The sequence below is a fragment of the Anomaloglossus baeobatrachus genome, chromosome 5 (assembly GCF_048569485.1).
Source record: "Anomaloglossus baeobatrachus isolate aAnoBae1 chromosome 5, aAnoBae1.hap1, whole genome shotgun sequence".
In the NCBI taxonomy this organism is placed as follows: Eukaryota; Metazoa; Chordata; class Amphibia; order Anura; family Aromobatidae; genus Anomaloglossus; species Anomaloglossus baeobatrachus.
The window spans coordinates 428,711,608-428,734,198 of record NC_134357.1 but is presented as its reverse complement, the minus strand read 5'-3'; the positions used below and the strand labels follow the sequence as shown (position 1 = coordinate 428,734,198).

At 45.9% G+C, this 22,591-nt stretch overlaps 1 protein-coding gene across 2 annotated transcripts in view; it reads left to right on the top strand.

Moving 5' to 3' along the window:
* The first annotated feature begins 2,552 nt into the window (after positions 1-2,552).
* Positions 2,553-22,591, top strand: part of APCDD1L (APC down-regulated 1 like) — a 111,053-nt gene continuing 91,014 nt past the window's right edge. The window contains exon 1 of one of the 2 annotated variants that reach the window (XM_075350356.1): positions 2,553-2,788. In XM_075350356.1, the coding sequence (XP_075206471.1) occupies positions 2,752-2,788 (37 nt within the window). In that variant the 5' untranslated portion in view covers positions 2,553-2,751. The other variant, XM_075350357.1, reaches the window with a different exon arrangement.

Below are 22,591 nucleotides of genomic sequence, written 5' to 3'. Positions count from 1 at the left end.
TCCTGCAGTTAGGCAGCTCGGGAGCTAGCTCTCAATTAGCCGTCAGCAGTCACGCCCCATCAACAGAGGAGAGCAGAAGAAAAGCAACTGCACTGTGGACACAACCTCAGCGTACAGAGGAGACGGGGCAGGCAATAGTAATAGTGTGTGCAGGGGTTACCAGGCTGCAGTGCAGCCGTCTGGTAACCCCTTGCCTCCCAGTCGCCATTCCACTGCAGGTATGCTTTCACCACATTACACGCTTCCACTGAATCAATAAAATCAGACACAGATAAACTTTCTCCAAACAGCGGAACTTTACTTGATTTCGTTACAGGGAAACTTTCATCTTCTAATACCACGGGCACCGCTTCTGACCCCGATGGGGTTCCCTCCAGACTTCATTCCATAATAGAATTTGCCAGCCAACCGCTTTCCTCACACCTGAGCTTCTTTGGAGACCGCTAAGCCCCCCCATTCCCCTGGCTGATGTAATAATGCACTGGCTGATTCAAAAAGTCCTATAGCCTCTCCGTCCCATCCACAGGGATTTAGCTGATCCTATTTAAGGGGATTATTACTCCTTAGCACTCATCTGCCCGTGCTTCTGGCCAGGACCTACTCTTCTCCTTTAACAGTCCACTGACCTTTGGTCTCTCAGGGGATTTTGTTGTGTTTTCAATCCAGGAAAGACGGACGCCACCCCGACCAACTAAACTCAACCCCTATTCTGGGGACGTAGTTCCAACAGTTCTCTTAAGAGCAGGACCCCGCATATCCTGTGTCAAAGGTTTGACCCTTAGGATCTTTAATCATCGAATCTTTTGGCTTGTTCTCTCTTTCTCCTGCTGGGGATTATCCTACCCTCCTTCTGCATCGTGTCCTATTTATACACTACACTCCTTCTTTCACTTAACCCTTTTTCTACCTACCTAGGTGCCAGGATAGCCGTCACTAAGCCACAATGCCACCTGGTGGCCATTTACAAAATACACGTTACAATTTAATACATCTCATAACACTCTCGGTGTGCCACTTCTGCAGGGGTGGTGTACCCTTGACCCTCCTACAAGCAGAGGCCAACTGTGATCGCTCCGTGTCGGCAGAGATAGGTGCCAGACAAAAGAAGCAAGTAGTTAACAACTACATACCTGTGCGGTCTTAAGCTCAAAGTAAAATAATAAAAGAAAATGGTCCTGAACAACCCCTTTAAATGTTTGCATTGCGAAATCTGCACAAAAACTAACATGATGGGGATTTAAAATCAGCATGACAGCTCAGTTTACTCTGTGGGTTTTTTCTCACAATGTGCGGCTGAGATTTAGTAAAATACCATTCTGTGGCAGAAATCCGCAATATATGTGATGCATGGAAAAAAAGTGACCATAACCTTATTGCAGCCAAGAAAATGACCGTTAGTGGAAATGAGCATTTCAGGGTGAAAAGGTTTTAAAATCTATTATAAAAAGGTACAGATGGCAAAGAATATTTTATGGGCAGCTGTACAACGGCCATATCCCTCTTTGGAGGTGAACAGGTTGGATTACACCTTAGTCAGGGGCCAATCAATGACGTTTGGCAGCCATTGGTCCAGTTTTTGGAATCCTGTAGGTGAGCGGCTGATGAGTGTATATGTATGTATGAGTATGTGGTGAGAGTGGGAATGGGGTGAAAGTTTCAGTCTTTGGGGTCTCTTACACTGGTGTAATAAAAAAATCAGTCCCTTTCTCATCCAAAAAAATGGGACGAGTGAAATCCGTTTGGTATTTTGTATGTAATGTGAGTGCTATGAGAGTGTGTGATGTTTTTCCATATGACATGCGGGTTTTTTCCTCAGCAACTATTATTCTACAGTCATTTACATTACAGAATGGTAAAAAACGGACGCCAAACGGATATGCCTGTGCCGTCCATTTTTTTATTGAATGTTCTCAGTGAGAGGAACAAAATTATAATCTTGTGATACCTTTTAATGGATAACTAAAATAAAATAAAGGGATGTTAAAAAGCAAGCTTTCGAGACATCTCAGGTCCCTTCACCATGCCTGATGAAAGGATCTGAGATGTCTCGAAAGCTTGCTTTGTAACACCACTTTATTTTATTTTAGTTAGCCATTAAAAGGTATCACAAGATTATAATTTTGTTCCTCTCACGGAGAACATTCAATAATTTTTCAACTGGCTAACACAGTACCAAAACCTGTCCATTTTTTTCTCGCTTCCATTGACTTGCATTGACAAGTCGTGTCCGATAGACGAGTGCAGTCACAGCGTGGTGCGATGTTTTCATCAGTCCGATTGAGCTGAGGAGACACTCACCCATCTGCTCTGCCTCATTGACTAACACTGGTCTGAGTGTAATGCGATTTTTCTCACATTCACTCGTCCATTTTATACGCCAGTGTGAGAGGACCCTATGTGTGAGTATGTGGGGAGAGTGGGATGGGGTGAAAGCTTCAGTCTATGAATGAAGATTGTAAGAATAGTCTGCAGGACCCCGCAGTCTCCACCTCTTCTCACTTTAACCTATAACTGCCAAGCTCCATTAAATCTAACAACACACTGTGGACTGACTGGCTTCATGAGAACATTAGTATGTGATCTGAGGGAACGCAGCCTTCCTCCCCACCACAAGCCCCTGTGTTACACACAAAGTGCTGACACTGGCCAGCTCAGGGGAGCGCAGACCCTCATCATCACTGCAAAGTTGGCTCCATAACTCCTTGTGCTACCAAGACCCCCATCTCCTGGAAGGAATATTCCTGCGGAGCGATGGCACAGCGTTACTGCACCCTGGGATGCTTTCTAGGTAGGCAGCGACAAGTGATGTGCCTGATGTTGTAGGACTACAACACCCAGCCACAGGCTGCCTCACTTATTATGAATGCTGAATGGCCGGTGGTGAGTGTTGAGACACTTCACAGCTGTAATGAACCTGGATGTAAAATCTGTGGCTTTTTGTCATTTCTATATAATGTGGATTGTTTTAGACTTTCACGATTCTATGATTAAGACTTTATATCAATGTTTAAGGGTAAGTGCACACGATGCGTATTTGGTGTCGATTTTCTGTACGGAAAATCCGAAATGGAAGGTTAAGGTCACAGGTGACAGAAAAATCTAAGGGTGACGTGTTAACGGATTGTGTTACAGATTTATGTATTGCAAAGTGAAAACCTGCAAAAAAAAATGGACATGCCGCGAACTTAAAAATCTGCGTGGCAGGTCAATTTCTGCAGGGAAATGATCCGCAGCGTATGGAAGAAATGCTTAACATGTCATTGACTTTGCTGCATCTGTGGATTATCTGTCTCCAAATCTGGATGGAAAATCTGCGGATGAAATTTTACAAATCTGTCCCACAAACTGCAGATATTTACGCACATAAACCCAGCTGCGGTGTGTTCCTTTGTAAATCCATAAGATCTCCGTTCTCTATGCAGATTTACCCCTTTGCAATGCATTGGGGAAAATTGCAGCAAACATTTTACTGCAGAAATGCTGCGGAAAATTAGCATCAAATCTGCTCCATGTGCATTTACCCTAGTGGTTGTATGTGATGATATAGTTTAGTGTGTTTGTCAGGATGAAAAGTTGTCACCTATGAACAGGTGACTCATTTTGCAGATTCCTATGACGTATACAGCCTGCTCTATACTAACTCTATCAATGTGACCTGTATATACTTCCAAATCTTTAAAAAGTTTGCATAGTTAATATGTAAAGTTAGGTTCCAGAAATACAGATGTAGCAGAGGTGAACTTATTTGTACTGTCCCTAGTGAGGTCCAAATTGAAAAGTCATCTCTGCTGTTCCACACGTGTTGGCAGCTCCAAGAGCAATGTATTCGGGTGCTATTTACTGGATTACATGACGTGCCTGGTGCACCATGGCATTAGAGGCGTTTTTCCAGTTGCCGTCACAGTTTTGAAAAGGGTTTCCAAAAAGTGACATAAAGTCATAAAAAATAAAAAAAAGTTACATTTTGGCCCATGATATTTTATGACAATATTCCTACCGCCCCCGATTACAATCGCCTTGCCGTAAACTAGATAACTACGTAATAATATCCTGTGATCCGACTACAAAAGTGTTAAAGATGGTCCCACACGATGGAAAATTCTATGGTATTTCATGTGTTTTTTTGTGATTTCTTTTTTAAATTACAATGATTCCCTATAATGGGAGAATTGCTCCACTGGAAGCAGTATACAACTTGTCTTTACTATGTCTCATGATTAATTGTTACACTGATGTATACAATGAAAATGAAGGAACAGCAATTTACATGAAGGACGTCTGCAGCGTTACAAATGATTTCCTACTTGGAAGATCATCCTTGTCACTGCAGAGATCCTATAGTGTTTGCCCCTTTGATACCCATTGCTTTGATATTAAACAATGTGGTGACATTGAAGGTTTGTTATCTTGCCATGCATTGCCAGCTTTAGCCCTGCCAACCTGTGCCATCAGTCTACATGCTGTTGGCTAAATTGGGATTGTCCGAAAGAGATCAACAGTTACCAAAGATATAGGAGAGGGATAGTTGCAAGGATTTTCCTGAAAGGACACTTTTTTTACTTTCTTTGATGGTAAAAAGTTTAGAAGTTAATGTTCTGGAGGATATAACAGACATGAGACTGGTATAAGTTTATCTATGTACATATAATGTATACACAGTACAGGCCAGGTCTTCCTACTAGAGTAAAAGATGTTTAAATAGGTCTAGGTGCCCAAAATCTGTCATCCGTCATGTATTCCTCCCCTATGTATATGAGTACTCCATTTAGCTGAGCATGCATGTATTCTCGGATGGAACTAAGCCGCTGCCAGACACTTCTTCCAGTGAATCATCCTCCCTGATGGCAAAATAATCAGGTAGTGAAATTCAACCTCCTGATCATTTTATCCCCAGGGGGTCCCCATACACATAACCTAGTGTCCAGTTCTGCCAAAACCCGCGGGTTGGACCTCATTGCTTTAAGGGGTACTTTGCACGTTGCGACATCGCTGCTGCGATATCGTCGGGGTCAAATCGAAAGTGACGCACATCCGGCGCCAGTAACGACGTCGCAACATGTAAAGCCTAGATGCTCCGATAAACGATCGCAAAAGCGTCGAAAATCGGTGATCTGTGTAGTGTCGGTCATTTCCATAATTTCGCTGCAGCGACAGGTACGATGTTGTTCCTCGTTCCTGCGGCAGCACACATCACTGTGTGTGAAGCCGCAGGAGTGAGGAACATCTCCTTATCTGCGTCCCGCCTGCAATGAGGAAGGAAGAAGGTGGGCGGGGTCTTTACGTCCCGCTCATTTCCATCCCTCCGCTTCTATTGGCCGCCTGCCGTGTGAAGTCGCTGTGACGCCGCACGACCCGCCCCTTAGGAAGGAGGCGGGTCCGCCGGCCAGAGCGACGTCGCAGGGCAGGTAAGTGCGTGTGAAGCTGCAGTAGCGATAATGTTCGCTACGGCAGCTATCACAAGATATCGCATGTGCGACGGGGGTGGGGACTATTGCGCTCGGCCATCGCTACAATTGGCTAGCGATGTCGCAGCGTGCAAAGTACCCCTTACTCTTATGGCCACCTTAAGACTTCTATATGTAAGCATTAGATCATCTAGTGCTGCAAGCTGGATTGGTCGGTCTGTTAGCTCACAGAGTCGCCATTTTTCACCAGTTTTATATTTTAGATTATATGATGAAGCTCCGTTATTATTATTAATAATAATAATCTTAATTTATATAGCGCCAGCATATTCCACAGCTCTTTACAATTAAGAGGTCCATATAGACACAATCATAAGTAACAGTTATAGAAGATACAATAATTATAGCAAAACCAAAGACAACCCTGCTCGTAAGAGCTTACAATCTACAAAGGGGTGAGGTGGGAGATACACAAGGTACAGGTGCTTATTTGCAAAGATTGGTACAGCCATCACAAAGAAATATGGCATAGATAAAGGCTGCATGAACCACGCACCAGCCAATGTTTGTAATGCTTTTAGGTAAAGGAGTTTGAGAGAGAATTGTGTTCTGAGAAATAATGAAGGGGATGTATATGAATTAATTTCAATTGGTGAGGGTAATTGGTCACTCTAAAAAGATGTGTTTTTAGGGATTGTCTGAAGCTGTGTAAGTTGTGGATCGTCCTAGTTTCTTGGGGTAGAGCATTCCAGAGGATTAGTGAGGCTCGGGAGAAGTCTTAGAGCTAGGAGTGGGAAGGTCGGATTAGTGTGGATGTTAGTTGTAGGTCATTTGCGAAGCATAGAGAATGGGCAGGGTGATAGACAGAGATAAGGGTGGAGATGTAGGGGGTGTCGCACTGTGGAGAGCTTTGTGGGTGAGAACAAGCAGTTTAAATTGGATCCTATAATGTATAGGCAGCCAGTGCAATGACTGGCACAGAGCGGAAGCGCCCAAATAACAATTAGCAAGATAGGTGACCCTGGCTGCAGCATTAAGGATGGACTGCAGAGGAGAGAGTCTAGTTAAGTGGAGACCAATTAATAGTGATAATGTGATAAGACCCCTTGGAGGTCATTTCTAAAGGTTTAAGGGTCTTGAATCTGTGTCTCTAGCTAAGGTGAAACTATTACTTCTAGTTAACCTGTCAGCTGTGAGGGTGTTCTGAGACTTGTTGTTAACCCTCAGGAGAGACACATTATGGGGTCTCCTGTTACAGACAATCAATGTAGTAGAAGTGACTACATTTATGTGATGTAAAGAGGGACGTATGTGCGAAATGTATGGAATGTTGTATGTATATAATGTAAGTACGGAGATATATACTGTACGTAATTTATGGGCGGACACAATTATGTGATGTATGGAAGGATGAACACTGGAGATCAAAATTAGAGAACAATGTATGATCACTTGCTTTTTTTTTTCAGAAATAATGTAATCTACATTGAACAACATTTTTTGTAAGGGGTACACCATGGCACTAGAACTGTGTTTACAAAACATCCAAAGTTTATCAACATTAAACCTTTATTTTGCACAAAACATGATCATAATTAGAGAACAACAATGACTGTAGCACAGAGAAAGATTATAACTACAGTTTCTGAAGGTAACAACAGTCAGCAATCAGTAGGAAGTGTACAGGCCTTTGCTTTGAATGACTTCAGCACATCTGCAGCTACCGCACATCACTAGTCTGTCACACTGCTCTGGTGTGATTTTGGTCCACTCTTCTTCCAGGCTCTTCCACAGCTTTTTGACTGTTGTAGGTTTCTTGGCCATCATTTTATCAAAAAGGATTTTCCAGAGGTTTTCTATTGGGTTTAGATCAGGATTCTGGGCTGGCCATTTTATTGTTTCAATGTTTTCTGTTTCACGGAACTACTTTACCCATTTTGCTGTGTAACAGAGGGCATTGTCCTGCATGAAAATTGCTGGCTGATTGAGGGATGAATGCAAGTAAGGAACCACGTGTTGTTGAAGAAGGTTCTGATACACACTTGCAGTCACTCTGCCATATAGCCGTATGAGAGGTCCAATTGCTGCAGAAAACATTCCTCAAACCATGACAATTCCTCCACGACCTTTCACTGACTTCTTAACACACTTTAGGTTCAGTCTTTCCCCAGTTTGCCAATGAACATAATGTTTCCCATCAGACCCAAATAAATAAAAGTTGCTTTCATCACTAGAATGAACTATGAACCACTTCTCCTCTGTCCACACAACATGCTCATCACCAAAGGTGAGTCTAGCCTTTTGATTCTTTCTGCTGAGAGGTTTAGTCACTGAAGAGTGGGCTTTCAGTCCAAATGCTCTTAAACGTTGTGACACTGTGTGACACGACAGATCCTTACCCTGTTCAGTGCTGAACTGGCGAGCAATTCCAGCTGCAGTGTTGAATTGAATACCCAATGTGATTCTCCACATTATCCTGTCCTCTGTTGCATTTGTCTTTAGAGGGTGACCAGCCTTTTTGGGAGACTTTAAAGAGTTTGTGATGTTGTACAGATGCAATATTCTCAAAATCACAGACTTGGAACGACTTACTTCTTTTTCTATAGCTAATAGAGTCACCTCTTTGGCCTTCATCTGGACAACCTGCTGCTGGAGGGTTTCAGTCACTTTGGAACGGCACACCATTTTTGCAAAGTCAGTGCAAACTGGAAAGTTAGGCTGCCAGTTAAATAGGGTTTGTCAGATAATTAAGGAAATTAGCACCAGGTACCAGATTAACACCAATAACATGCAGGTATCTGAAAGTGTTCTCTAATTTTGATCAGTGTTCTTTAACATTTAGCTCATTTACATTTTTATTATGTTTTATTATGTATGCTTCTGAAAAAATTAAATTTATGGCATAAGCTTAAAATACTGCTAGTTTACTCATGTGAGGATATAATCACCTAGGACTACACAGTGACCTTAACATTTCAGAAATTCTGTGTTGTCCTCTAATTTTGATCTCCAGTGTATGTACATATTGTACTGACACCCACATTTATGTGGCGTATAAATGGGACACATTTATTTGATGTGTGGACAAATACATTTTTGTGACATATAGATGGACACAAAAGTGTGTCAAGCATTGACAGACACATTTATGTGACATATAGACAGACATACATAGGGATGTGGACAGAAGACGGATACATTTATGCATGAGTATGGATGACAGTTTTTTTCTCTTACAATTCACTGATGGTTTTCTAATTGGTCATAGAGCTAATTATGGCACAAATTGTACATCATTAATACAACTAATGAACATTTTCAATACCAAGAAACAGGCAATAAAAGCTCTACTGTCCATTTTTATAATAAGCATTGTCAGCATTGTCAGGTATGCTCACATGTGACTTATCTGAGACATTGTTTTTGCATTTGTGCTCCGTGTGTTAGCAGTTTCTGTTGCAGATTGCTCAGCTTTTTTTTACAATCAAAATGATAGACAGCTTTGGCAAAACCCAAGGACCTTTTTATAAAGGTGTCATGGTGCTTCTTCACCTGAATGTGGCTGTGTTTCAGTTCCTACAGACAGCTAATAGCAGCATTGTGTACAGGAGAACTGCCATTCCTTTGAAGGAAGGTGTCGGCCCTGGGCTGCTCGGGGGCTCCACTCCTTCGCTAAGGAGCCACTGTGTGCGGATGTGACTTCGGGTGGTGAGCACGACACTTACTGGTTTCTTCAGGGCGGTGTACGTCACCCCACTGGTTCACTTTATTCTTCATACCATTATGACATACATGGCCATCCTTTCACTTCCTTCCTCTCAATGTGAGGTACTACCTCTCAACTTGTCCCCCTCTGCTATCTTGGTTGTTATCCTCAAGCTCTGGTGTCTGTGTCACCTTTCCCCTTGACTTGGTTCATCTTCGCCCAATTCTGGGCCCCGGCAGTTCTCTAGTCAGATGACTCTCTAAGCCTTCTGGGGTTATCCATAGGCTCCAGAGCACCTCAGGGTTCTCTGACTGGCCTTAGCACACTTGAACCTTAATCTAAACTGCTCCTCTCGAAACCACCCAACCAACCTCTTTCCCACATCTGTCACTTCTATCTTTTCCATCCTGCTGTTATCTCAGCCCAACCACTAGGTGGCACCTATGGTAACAGTCCCACTATACTGTATCTGGAACCTGCACCAACTAGCAGCATAGCATATCAACTTACACATAGAGCAATAGACAAAACACATTATACTGTACATAACCATATACCTAACATTGCTGGGCTCTAACCCTCTTACAGCTTCATTTTTGGGATTATCAAACTAGAGGGGAGACTGTGGAGAAGAACCGCAATAGAGTCTTAACTGCTAAACAGCATAGAAAGGGTAAATGGAAAAACTCACCTATAGGGGTTGTGCCAGTCACAACTCCTATATTAGCGTGGTCACAGGGTGAATCAGCTGCAGCCCCGAAAAATTAGGTATTGGTAGTTGCAGGAAAACTGGGTATCATGCCGTGCTTATCACCAAATCCAGGAGGCAGAATCCATGTCATTTATTTAACAAGAGAAGATACAGGTCAACGCATTTCAAGGGACTCAGCCCTCTTCCTCAGGTTTATCCTGTCATTGATATATGTCCTGAGGAAGAGGGCTGAGTCCCTTGAAACGCGTTGACCTGTATCTTCTCTTGTTAAATAAAAGACATGGATTAACCCTATCTGCATCCTGGATTTGGTGATAAGTACGGCATGATACCCAGTTTTCCTGCAACTACAAATACCTATTTTTGGGATTATTGGAGAACACACAGATCAGATCCCCACCAATCAGAATTTTCTAGCATATCCTAAAAAGAAGATTGAAATACCATGTAAAGGTGTTTTCCAATCATTGCAAGATTGATCTCTGTTCCATCCATCTATGGGACTGCTGAAAATAGCTAAGTCTCTGATCCAGTTAGACAGTACCCTGCAGAGCCTTGATTTTTTTTTTTTTTTTTGATCACTGGGGTCCCAGTGGAAGGACACCCAGACATCAGTAAATTATTCCAAACTTATGGATTCCATCTTGGGAAAACTCCTTTTAATGTGAAGCTATCTAAATAAAAGAGTCCTACACCAAAATAGGGAATTGTAGGGAGGGGCTTATATTTGATGACTTTAGATCTGCACTTGTTGTCAAAACCTTTGAGACTGACACAAAGTTTGATTTTCACAAAGTTTGTTGCTTCAGTGTTTTTCACTCTTTAATCAGCTGTTTCCATGGTTACTGAAGTTCAATTATCCACATTTCATACGTTTTTAAACTTTTAGTGACGAACACATGAAGTTTATCGAAAGACTCAATATTTATAGTCATGTCACTTGTTTTTAAAGACTTCTACCCTTCACCCTGGTAACTGGATATCAGCTTCTGGGCCAAGACCTGGCTCATGACCCTATTCTTACCTAATCAGTAACAAGTAAACAAGTAATGTGACCTCCAGTATGTTATCCCTGGACTACATGGCGACTTTTGCCACGACAGCCATCTCGCGACTGAAGTTGCTTGGTGCCGCTAGTACAACATGGTGCTATAGAAATGAATCTGGTCGCAGTACCATATCTACACTACTACAACAAGCAAGTCACAAAAAAATCAGACCCTGTTGAATTTTTGTGACTTGCTTATCACAGTTTTGGCAGTGTAGACAACACAATGTATTCACTTCTATATCAATGCAATGTAGAAAAAACAAAAATAGACCAGCCCACCTGTACCCAGTGCATGGACATTCTCCTTCAAGGATCCAAGTAGAAAAAAGTAGTAAGTCCAGCACATAAAAAAAAAAACTTGTTTTTTATTTCAACATCGTAATAAAAAATTTCTCCACCTACCTTTTGTGTTTTTTTTCAACCAAGTCCCTTTACATATTTGTCTTAGATGATGATTTAGTCAGGTTATGACTAAGAGGTTACCCTTGAAACGTGTAAATCTGGACTATTTTGACATTTTTTTTAATGTATCGCTGTATGTGAAAACAGAAAAAAAAAAGTACAATGTTAACATAAAAAACAAGGTTTTTTATGTGCTGGACTTACTACTTTTTCTGCTTGGATCAATGCATTGTAGCAGCAGCCCCTCTGGTGGTGTATTGGCTGTCATGGCCAAAGTCACTGTGCATTCCTAGCTTTAACCCCTTCACCTCCAGGCGATTTACCGATTTTCCGTTTTTCCGGGGGGGGTTGGCTCCCCTACTTCCAAGAGCCTTAACTTTTTTTTATTTTTCTGTCAATCTTGCCATATAAGGGCTTATTTTTTTGCGGGACGAGTTCTACTTTTAAATGAAATCATAAGTTTTACCACATAGTGTACTGGAAAACGGCAAAAAAATTCAAAGTGCAAAAAAATTGCAAAAAAAATGTGATGGCATGATTGTTTTTGGCATAGTTTATTCACAGTGTTCATTATATGGTATATGTGTCAGTGTGATGCCTCAGGTCAATACGAGTTCGTAGATACCAAACATGTATAGGTTTACTTTTATCTAAGGGGTTAAAAAAAATTCAGAAGTTTGTCCAAACAAATAGCGCACTTTTTGCACCATTTCAGTGATCTGTAGTGTTCTCATTTTTTGGGATCTACCGTTTAGTGTTGGCTTTTTTTTTGCGTCTTGAATTGACGTTTTTAACGGTACCATTTTTGTGCAGATGCTACGCATTGATCACTTATCGCATTTTGCGCAAAATTCGCAGCGACCAAAAAACGTAATTTTGGTGTTTGGAATCAGTTTAATTGATTTTATATTTTGATGGATCGGGCATTTCTAAATGCGGCGATACCAAATATGTGTATATTTTTTATTTTTTTAACCCTTTAATTTTCATAGGGGCGAATGGGGGGTGATTAGACCTTTTAGGTTTTCTTATTTTTTTAAATTTTTTACATTGCGCTGTGAAAATGTCACAGCGCGTTGTAAAGGGTTAACAGGTACGAGTGGGTAGCGAATCCACTCATGCTTGATTGCCGCACATGTCAGCTGTTCAAATCAGCTGACATGTGCAGCGATCGCTGCCGACTGCCCGCGGCAGCAGGCAGAGATTAACCTTATAGGATCTATGACGTACCCAGTACGTCATGTGTCGTGAAGAGGTTAAAGGTATGTAGGAATATATAACACGTCCGCTCCAGGGCCTTAGGGTACTCGGAACCGGGCCGGACTAGTCCCGGGACGTCAGCGGTGGTGGGAGTCCGGCTCCGTGACCCTGGCGGTGTCTTTTAAATAATAAAGGGGATGATGATGGGAGTTGTATTTTTAAATATTTTTAAAGTTCGTGACGCCACCTGTGGTTTTGCGGCTATATGGGCCGCCGCTGTGCTGAGTGTTCCCCGGGGCAGTTGGTGATGGTGCAGCTGAGGTGTTCATGCTCCCCACAGATGGAGCGGGACCCCAGGGCAACCGTTGATTATAAGAAAAGTCTATGATGGCAGGTTGTGACGCAGGAGGAATGGAGACGACACCAGGGCTTTGCAACAAGTCTTTTACTCACTGTATTGATTCAAGCTTTACAGCCCTTTTAGTCCATCCACAGTGTACTGGGATCCTCAGTTATGGGCAACCACCGATCCCGAATAAGTCCAAGGCCAGTACCTGTTCTTCTTCTGTTTGCCTTTCCTGGACGTCTCTCTGCGTTGACTTTCACCCTTCTGTCCTGCGCCTCCACACACAGTGCCCTGAGTTAGGGTTTGCAGACCAGCAATGGGACTTCTGCCTGCCTGGCTCACTCTGGGAACCTTCAAAGGGATTTCTGTCTGCCTGACTCCCTGGTCCTCTGTGGCCCCCTTCCAGCAGATTTGTGTGCTGCTTGTGGCCCAAGGGTGCGTATAGCCACCCTGGCCTCCAGTATTACTAGGAAGTCCTGAAGTATCGTCTTGACTGACTCTGTCAACTGTCAACTTTCAAAATTAGCTCCGCCCATTTTACCTCAGACAGCTCACCCACTAAGCTCCACCCCCTGGATGGTTCTAGAGACAGTGCACGGGGCTTAAGTGCCATAACCAGATTACTGGTCGCTAAGCATTAATGGGACCTGCCCCGGCCCTGATCTAATGTGTGAGCTCATAATTGGGTGTTTGCACGTGTTTGGTGCGTGAACCGATAGATGGCCTCTTTCTTACCCAGGATGGGGCACAACACCTCTGACTGAGGTGCAGTACCTCTGTGACGATGGCAGCCTCAGGGGCGCCACACTTACACTAATTGTTTAATTGATTGCATGTCCTGTTTTATATATGTGACGCCCTGGCCTATCAGGTCATCACAGGGTATTGTGCAATCTGCCATCCTGCACAGTATCCACCTCCTCCTTGGTTACGGGTCCCTGACCTTTGGTGTTGCTAAGATCAAGCTAATCAAAATCCTAGGAACACTCTGCACCACACGCACCAGACACACCAGTGGCTGGCCTGAAGGGAATAGGGTCGTCCACTTGGGGGTTGGTTAAGGGGGGGAGTGTCAGGAGACAGTCAGTGTGTAGAAGTGACTCTCGAGAGGAGAGGTCAGGAACTGGGCTCCTTGAGACAACTAGGTGGCAGACGTTGTGCTGGGCCTGGTAGGAGCTGGACCCCGGTCGCATGGGATCGTGACAAGGGGCACGAACTGTCGAGGAGGACAGTCGGCGGCCTTGTGCCATCACCGGGCAGGGGCCAGGGCACGACGGGGTACGTGGATCCTAGGTCAGGAAGGAGCTTCAGGCGTCCTGACAATTTACCCGATGAGGACAGAGCCTTCAAGATGCGTTCTCCACCCGCTCCAAAATCGGGGTACAAGCACAACGAGGGGGATAGGACTTTCCCACTACATAGTCCAGAAAATCCCAAGCGTGAACCCTGAGAGCAAGCACATCAGTTAGCCATACTGGTGAGCAGGACCCGATTAGTTTCAGGCTAAAGGGACCAACTAGAAAACGAGGTACCAAGGTAAAGGTCACAGATTAACAAGCAACACCAACGGGCACGGGATCTAGGCGTGCTCCCTCCCTGCAGTAGCGGTATCAAGAACTTTGGTTTACGACGGTGGTCTAGCGTTATTTGGACTGAGTGAGTACCTAAGTGATCTCCCACCATCCCAATGGCACCTCCCTGTCACCATCACCGAGTCCCGGGGCAACCCCCTACTTGTGGAGAGGGTAAACATCTGGCTGCCCACACCATCGCCACCGAGTAGTCTCCATAGCAGCGGTGGTACTTCACCTTACTACGCACCATGGGTGGCGTCACGAACTGACCATACAACCCCCCTGTAAATAACCCCCTTATTTCCGAGTGGCCGCGCAACCCCGACTCCCGGGTCTGGAGACCTCTCGAGCCACCGCGGATCCGGATCCAAACAGCAGTGGCAGGTTGCTGACGTGGGGGCGGCACATATGTATAGATTATCTTTGTTCACCACAATGTAAGAGCACCTGAGGAAGAGGACAACACAGTCCTTGAAATGCGTACTGCAATTAAATAAATTATTATTCCTTAATTTATGGTCTGCAGCATCCTGTTAAACACCATATTCTCTGTTAGCCTTAAAGGTAGGTTCACATAATAATAATAACAATAATAATGATAATAAAGTTTATTTATATAGCGCCAACATATTCTGCAGCAATTTACAATCAGGATGCAATAAAACCATAGCAAAATGTAACACATGCAGATTTTTATACTGACTCGTAGCAAAAATCCTGGCGGTGCACTAATAAAATCAGCTGTGAAAATCTACAGCATAAATGTTGCAAAAAATTGCATCCACCTGCCCGCTATAGTAATCCACGGTGGCTTTTATCTGCACAAATACAAAGGTAAAATCTGCAGCAATTTCCTCCTGTGTCGGTATACCCAGATCAAGCAGCTACATTGCCATGCAGTGGCACACGTATCATTGGTGCAACATGTGCCACACAGGGGCCCCAGAGGTAAGGGGGCCATTTCTACCTCCAAAGTAGGAGGAAGTGAATTATGATGACCTTTTGAACTGCAGAGGGCCTGTTCTCGCACAGGGGCCCTCTTCTGTCACAGATCTCCAATCTGGCGGCCATGGACAATTGTGACTATGTGAACGAATTGATTCGGTGTAATTAGTATGTGCTTTTGGAGTGTGAAAAACTGGAGAACCCAGTGGAAACCCAAGAAACAAGAGGAGAACACACAAACTCCATGCAGATGTCGCACTTGGTTGGAATCAAACCCAGGACCTCAGAGCTGCAGGACCCCACGCTGCCCTTATAATTACGGGGGGTCTTTACTGAAGTCCTAACTGTACATGGCTTCCAGATGTAGTTATAAATGTGCTGTTTATTATACCACATATTGTGATGAGACGCGGATCTCGGAACTGCACGGGGAGTCTAAAGGCGTCTAGCACAACAGCGGGCGCCAGATCAGAGAAGCGTACAATCTACGGAAAAACTAGCGGTTACTTTCTATAATGTGGACCTGCTACACAAATGACTCACAACACACAGGGAAAATTATGCAATTCTCAATTTTAGCATAAACAACAAACTATTAGAACATCAAAGTCATTACCTAGTGTACAAGGAAACCTTAAAACAACATTCCCATGGTGAGCTTTTGATGTAGAATTTTCTACAGCATTTTTGCACCTATTAAGTAACTTCAGTTACTTGCTTTTTTCATTGCATTTTTAATGCTTTTTTTTTACATGCATTTTTATTGCTTTTATGATGCTGCGATGTTTGTCATATTATAAAGCTGTTTAGTTTTTAATATTTTTCATACTTCCTGGTATTTGGCTTTGTCAAAACTTTATGTGCATATTACATGCATTTTTAGTGCGTTTCTGCTGTGAAAAATGCACTAACAACGCATGTGCGTTTTTTACCTGCATCTAATGCAAGTCTATAGGTAAAATATGAAAAATTAGCATGTTGCGGATTTGAAATACACAATGCAGGTCAGTTTAAAAGAAACACAGTGGGTATGAAATTTCTATAAATCCCAACAAAAACTTATCATGGACAAACAGCCTAAAGGGGAATTCCACTTTCATTATTTTTAGATAGACAGACTATGGAGAACTTTAAACCTGTTTCCCAGAAAGGCTGGAACTACAGACGGCAAAAGACCAGTGGCATAACTAATGTGCTATGGGTCCGGTACAAAATTTGGACAAGGACCCCCAAGAGCATGTTAGTCAGTTCTTTTGGCCGCTGTAGTAATTAATGTCCTCTGTCCTATAGGAATGTCCCCTATCTTGTAATAATGGCTCCAACTTGTAATAATGGCCTCTATCTTGGCCTCTTTATTTAATAATGTTCCATCCTGGCCCCATCTTGTAATATTGTCCCTCAACCTAGCCCTCATTCTTTAATGTCCTCCATCCTGAGCTCCTTCCTGTATTATTGTCCCTCACACTGAGCCAGTTCTTTAATAATATCCCCATCCTGTCCCACATTTTTTATTAGTGTCAGCAGTCCTGGATCCTTTATGTAAAAGACTACCGCAGCCCAATAATTCGATCCAAAGTCCCACGTAACAAACACACCACACAAGTGTAACTTTAACTCTAAACTTTACTGGAGAGGTAGAAACAATAACACTCTCATCTTTTGTGGATGGGTTAGGTCACAGCTCTCATCATCAGGCAACCGGCGGCAACGAAAAACCATCAGCAACGAAGCGGTGTGCTCTTCTGACCGGACTCCCGATGCACGAACGTCTTCGAGTTAGCCTAGAAAACTACTCTGGCTTGTAAGGCGGCACAATAATAAACAATTGAAGAAGAGAAAGGAGGGATGGTGGGATATGAGCTCCAGGCCTCGCAAAGGAAAAGAGGCCGGAACCGAAAAGGCAGGGGAATTTAAGGAGCCCAATGTAAGAGGGGAAAAAAGCATCATAGGGAGGAGGAAAATGGGGATATTACGTGGGATGAGGTTTAACCATTTAAAGGGAAACTGTCAGGTCCCATATGCCTTGTAACCTACAAGCAAGGTGATGTGTGGCCTAAAAATCCTTCACTACCCATCCCTGTGTTGTAATATTGTGTAAAATGAATGTATAAAAAAATGTTTTATAACTTACGTGTTCCCTATGTAAATGAGCAGAGGGACTAGTCTCCAGGGCGTCACTTCGCCCCATCTAGTTTGCCCTCTTTGCGTGGTACACGCCCCTGTGGGCATGATATCATGAATTTACATGAGTGACGTCACCATCAGCTCCTGGGAATTCCGCACATGCGCACTTCTCATTCGTGCAACCTTCCTAGTCGGGTGTACGCTTGTAAGCCCACAAGGGCGTGATACCGGGGCGAAGCGATGCCCTGGGGACTGGTCCCTCTTCTCATTTACATAGGGAACACGTAAGTTTTAAAACCTTTTTTTACATTCATTTTACATAATATTACAACAAAGGGATGGGTAGGATGGGGTTTTTAGGCCACACATCACCCTGCTTGTAGGTTATAAGGCATATGGGACCTGACAGGTTCACTTTAATAACCTTAACAGGACATAGCAGTCAGGGGGCATGCAGGTGACAAACCTGAAGTGCCTCACATAATGTCCCCCATCGTGGGCCCGTCCTTGCTCCCTCCTCAAACACTATTAAATACCAAAAAATAAATGATTCTTCTTATGTGTCCGTTCTCCAGCAGCAAGTGGCATCCTCTTTCTCTTTCAAAACCGGCGCAGGTGGGCAGGAAGCTCATGGTAGTGACATCATGTGACACCTGCAACAGGCACGCTTATACTAAAGGTACCGTCACACATAACGAGATCGCTAGCGAGATCGCAGCTGAGTCACGGTTTCCGTGACGCAGTAGCGATCCCGTTAGCGATCTTGTTATGTGTGACACCTACCATCGATCAGGCCCCTGCTGTGAGATCTCTAGTCGTTGCAGAATGGTCCAGGCCATTTTCTTCAAAGGCGATGTCCTGCTGGGCAGGACACATCGCTGTGTTTGACGCTGTGTGACAGGGTCACAGTGACTGCTGAGATCGTTATACAGGTCGCTACTGCGACCTGTATTGTTCCTGCATCACTGGTAAGATCTGACTGTGTGACATCTCACCTGCGATCTACCAGCGACCTACCTGCGATCCCTATCAGGTCGCATCGTTTTCGGGATCGCTGGTAAGTCGTTGTGTGTGACTGGGCCTTTATGTCAGCTAATGGCCTTTGATAGGCCGATGGTCACTATAGCTATTGTGGCACCGTAAGCTGCTGTGTCTCTTCACCACAATACACTAAAAAGCGGGCTTTACACGCTATGATATCATTAATGAATTATTGTCGGGGTCACGTTGTTTGTGACGCACATCCGGCGTCATTAACGGTATCGCAGTGTGTGACACTTATGTGCGACCTTAAACATCGCAAAAGCGGCCAAAATCGTTTGCCGCGGAGAGGTCGTCCTGAAACATAAAATCGTTTTCTTCTTATTAACGATGTTGTTCCTCGTTCCTGTCGCAGCATACATCGCTGCATCTGACACCGCAGGAGCGAGGAACATCACCTTACCTGCCTCCATCGGCAATGCGGAAGGAAGGAGGTGGGTGGGAGGTTACGTCCCGCTCATCTCCGCCCCTCCGCTTCTATTGGATGCCTGCCGTGTGACGTCGCTGTGACGCCGAACGAACTGCCCCCTTAGAAAGGAGGTAGTTCGCCGGCCAGAGCATCGTCACTTGGCAGGTAAGTCCGTGTGATGCTGCCGTAGCGATTATGTTCGCTACAGCAGCGATCACAACATATCGCACATACGACGGGGGCGGGTGTTATTGCGCTCGACATCGCTAGCAATTGCTAGCGATGTCGCAGCGTGTAAAGCCCGCTTTAGTCAAAAGCGGAGCTGTCATCTGTGGGCCCCTTTCCTGCACAGGCCTGGTCGCACTATCTGCAGCCGTGATGGTTAAGCCCTTGTAAAGTCTATGAAGTTTAGACTTGGGCCTTGATTCATCATTGTTTTGTCACTTTTCTGGAGTAATTTGCTCCTTTTTAGTGGTTTTATTAGTTGTGTCTTATATTCTCTATTTCTTTCCTACACTTTTTAAGTTGTATTTCATTAAGGGTTTTTTTCTATTCTTCCTCAATAACTTTGCGTATCCATATTTTTCAGATTAATGAAACGCAATTTTGAAGAATTATTGCATTTTTGTGTGTACTACTCCTTTTTTCCTCTGGGGTACGTTTTCTGGAGGTATTTTCAACCTAGTGCATTTTTGCAACCTTTTCTTTTTTAAGGATGTGCTAATGTGTCGCCCTGGGCAAGCCAGGGGACATAGGTCAACACCACCACACCCCACACTCCAGGTAGGCACATCACAGCTAACCACAAATCCTTGTTGCCTTCCTCCAGGAGTTTGATGATGCACACCAGGGGGTGGGCCAGGCGGTTGGCTCCGCCCACCAAGGAGCTCACAGCTCTGGAGGCAGGAAGTAACCAGGCAGATTAGCCCAGGCAGGGCTTGAGTACAGACAGCTCAGGGAGGAGCAGGAGTGAGGAGCTAAGTGAGAAAGTAAACAACTAAGTGAAAGTGAAGGAAGGAAAGTAGTAAAGGAGAAAAGCAAGTAAAGTGACAAAAGAGAAAGACAGCCTGAAGGGTCCAGCTTTGTGAGGGCCAGAACAGCAAGGTCAGCAACGGCGGTGACTGTCTGGAGGGGGACCGTTTGGAAGTTCCTGGAAGGACCCCGTTGGCTGTGTGCCCGGTGGTCTGGAGCAGTGTTCCGAAGGACAGTCAGCACCAGGGCAGGGGCCTCTCGGACCCCGGCAAGGCTAGGAGTCGCCAGATTTGCCAAATCCGTCAGTGACGGGGACGCAGATCCCCCAACAACCAAGTCCCGATTGAAGGCAACAGCCCAACCCGTATTGGAGAGACACCGCCACCGCCACGGCACCAGTTTCTCAGGGCCAGCGCCTGCGGGCAAGGTGTAGAGCTCCTCCGGCCCAGATTGCAGCCGGGGAGCGGGTAACCGGAGGGAATCCACCGCTACCATCAGTCAACACAGGTGCAAGTAAGAGGGACATCACCGTCACCTATCGGGAGTGCAGGTGCAGCCGTCTGTGGGACCGTCCTACCAGCCGTTGGTTTACCGTACAAACTGTGTCCGTGTGTCAGGCTGAGTGAGTACCATAGTGCCGCAAGGCACAGCGCTGCCCCCGCGTCCCTGCGCCCTCCAGGCCCTACACTTCACATCTCATCACCGGGCCCCGGGATCACCAACCCCTACCCACGGAGGGGCAACACAACACCTGGCTGCTCCGCATCACCATCCCCGGGACCCCCACACTGAGCAGCGGTGGTGCAATCACCACAACCGTGGGTGGCGTCACGAACTATAACAATCCCCACACCCAACCACAAACATCCCCCTTTCACTCACGGGCGAGGAGTGTCGCTCGAGAAACCCCGGGATCCGGCCCACAGCTCGAGCCACCACTGAGCAGCTGCCGGACCCGAGCAGAAGGGGTGAGCGCGGTGTGCCGACACCCTCCTCCCCGCCCGCGACAACTTGGCGTCACGAACAGGATCTTACCGCTCTGCCGTCAGGTAGAGGTGCGCCTTGTTACCGCCGGAGGCATCCGGCAGAAAAATTTCAGAAGCCGCCATCTTTGGCGCGAAAAGTTCCCGCTCGAGCGTCTTCTCGAGCAGTAGAAGCGCGAAGGCCAAAACTCCGCCCCGAGAGAGGAGGGGCCGGAAAGAGCTAAGGGGGACGCGATGGCGGCTGGACGCATGTAAGTGTGGCGTCGCAACAAACACACTGGGACCCCCCCCCGGTCCATCGACCCTAACGGAAAATGTCCGCTCCACCTAGTCCTGCAGGGACTACCGAGCCGGTGTCCGGAACAGCGGCATGGCTGAGGGCCCGGGCGGCGGGGATCTGCCGTCACTATCGGAGTCAGATTGGCGGGCTGATGGAGCAGTGGGCCGCGGAGGTGGAAGCGCTAGTTGCTGTGGCCCGCGTGTATGGAGTGGAGGCCGTGATGGAGGAGCTGGAGAGTGACCCACGCCCCTTTGTCCCCGAGGGACCGGCCGCTGCGGCTGAGGGACCCGGTCTGCCCCTGGCTCCTGTGTTACCTCCGTCCTACGCACTCGCGTGCTGCACCGCACCTGGCCCGTCCGGTGTGTCTCCCTCTGTGACTGCGGCGGGGGCAGAAGATAGCGACCCCGGGCCTGACACTGAGCCTGTGTCGGAAGAAGAGGAGGAGGTCGTTGCCCTGCCTGGCATGGAGGCCACTTATATCCCCCGAACCGGAGGCAACGGGTATCGGGCGGCCCTTCCACGCCGTGCTTGCTATGCACTGGAGGGGCTAATGCCCGTGTCCTTCCACCCCGAACCGGGGGAGGAGGACGAAGACACCCCGTAGGGCAGCGGATGCCCGCAGCAGCAGTCCCCGTTGGGATCACCACTGAAGTTGTGTTTGTTTGAAAAAGTTGTTGAAATGATAAGTGAAATGATACCGAGTTTTTCACCTGATTTGCCTTGTGATTGAACCGGCAGGAGCCGGCACCGTTGTCCCCGTGGGGACCGTTTAAAGTTTAAATGGCATGGGAACTATCCATGGACAAGCCCGTGAACTTGCAGGGCACCACAAACGTTAAGTGACTTGTAAATATGTTGGGTACCGTTACCGTTTCCGCAATGCCGCCTCCGGAGAGGCAGGTTGGAGGGAGGACCCTCAGCAGAGCAGGCTGGGGCCCAGCCACCAAAGGAACCGGTGGCCACCCTCTGGAGGGGAAGGACAGATCCCGCTCGGGTGACTTGTGCTGGACTGTGGGTCAAGGGGTGCTGCCTGGGTTTTAGGGGCAGCATCAGGGCCAGGATGCTTGGGTGGGAGAGAGCGGAAACCGTGACCGTACACCGTTGCAACGTTTAAGTAAATGTGCCTCCCGTCTTGGGAAGAGTTTTGATTAAAAATGTATTTATGTTTGCTTAACCCTGTTATCCCCTTTTTACAGAAAAATAAAACCGGTGTAGGACGGCAGCCCGCGGACGGTCTGCATTTTGCTAAGGGGGAATGTGTCGCCCTGGGCAAGCCAGGGGACACAGGTCAACACCACCACACCCCACACTCCAGGTAGGCACATCACAGCTAACCACAAATCCTTGTTGCCTTCCTCCAGGAGTTTGATGATGCACACCAGGGGGTGGGCCAGGCGGTTGGCTCCGCCCACCAAGGAGCTCACAGCTCTGGAGGCAGGAA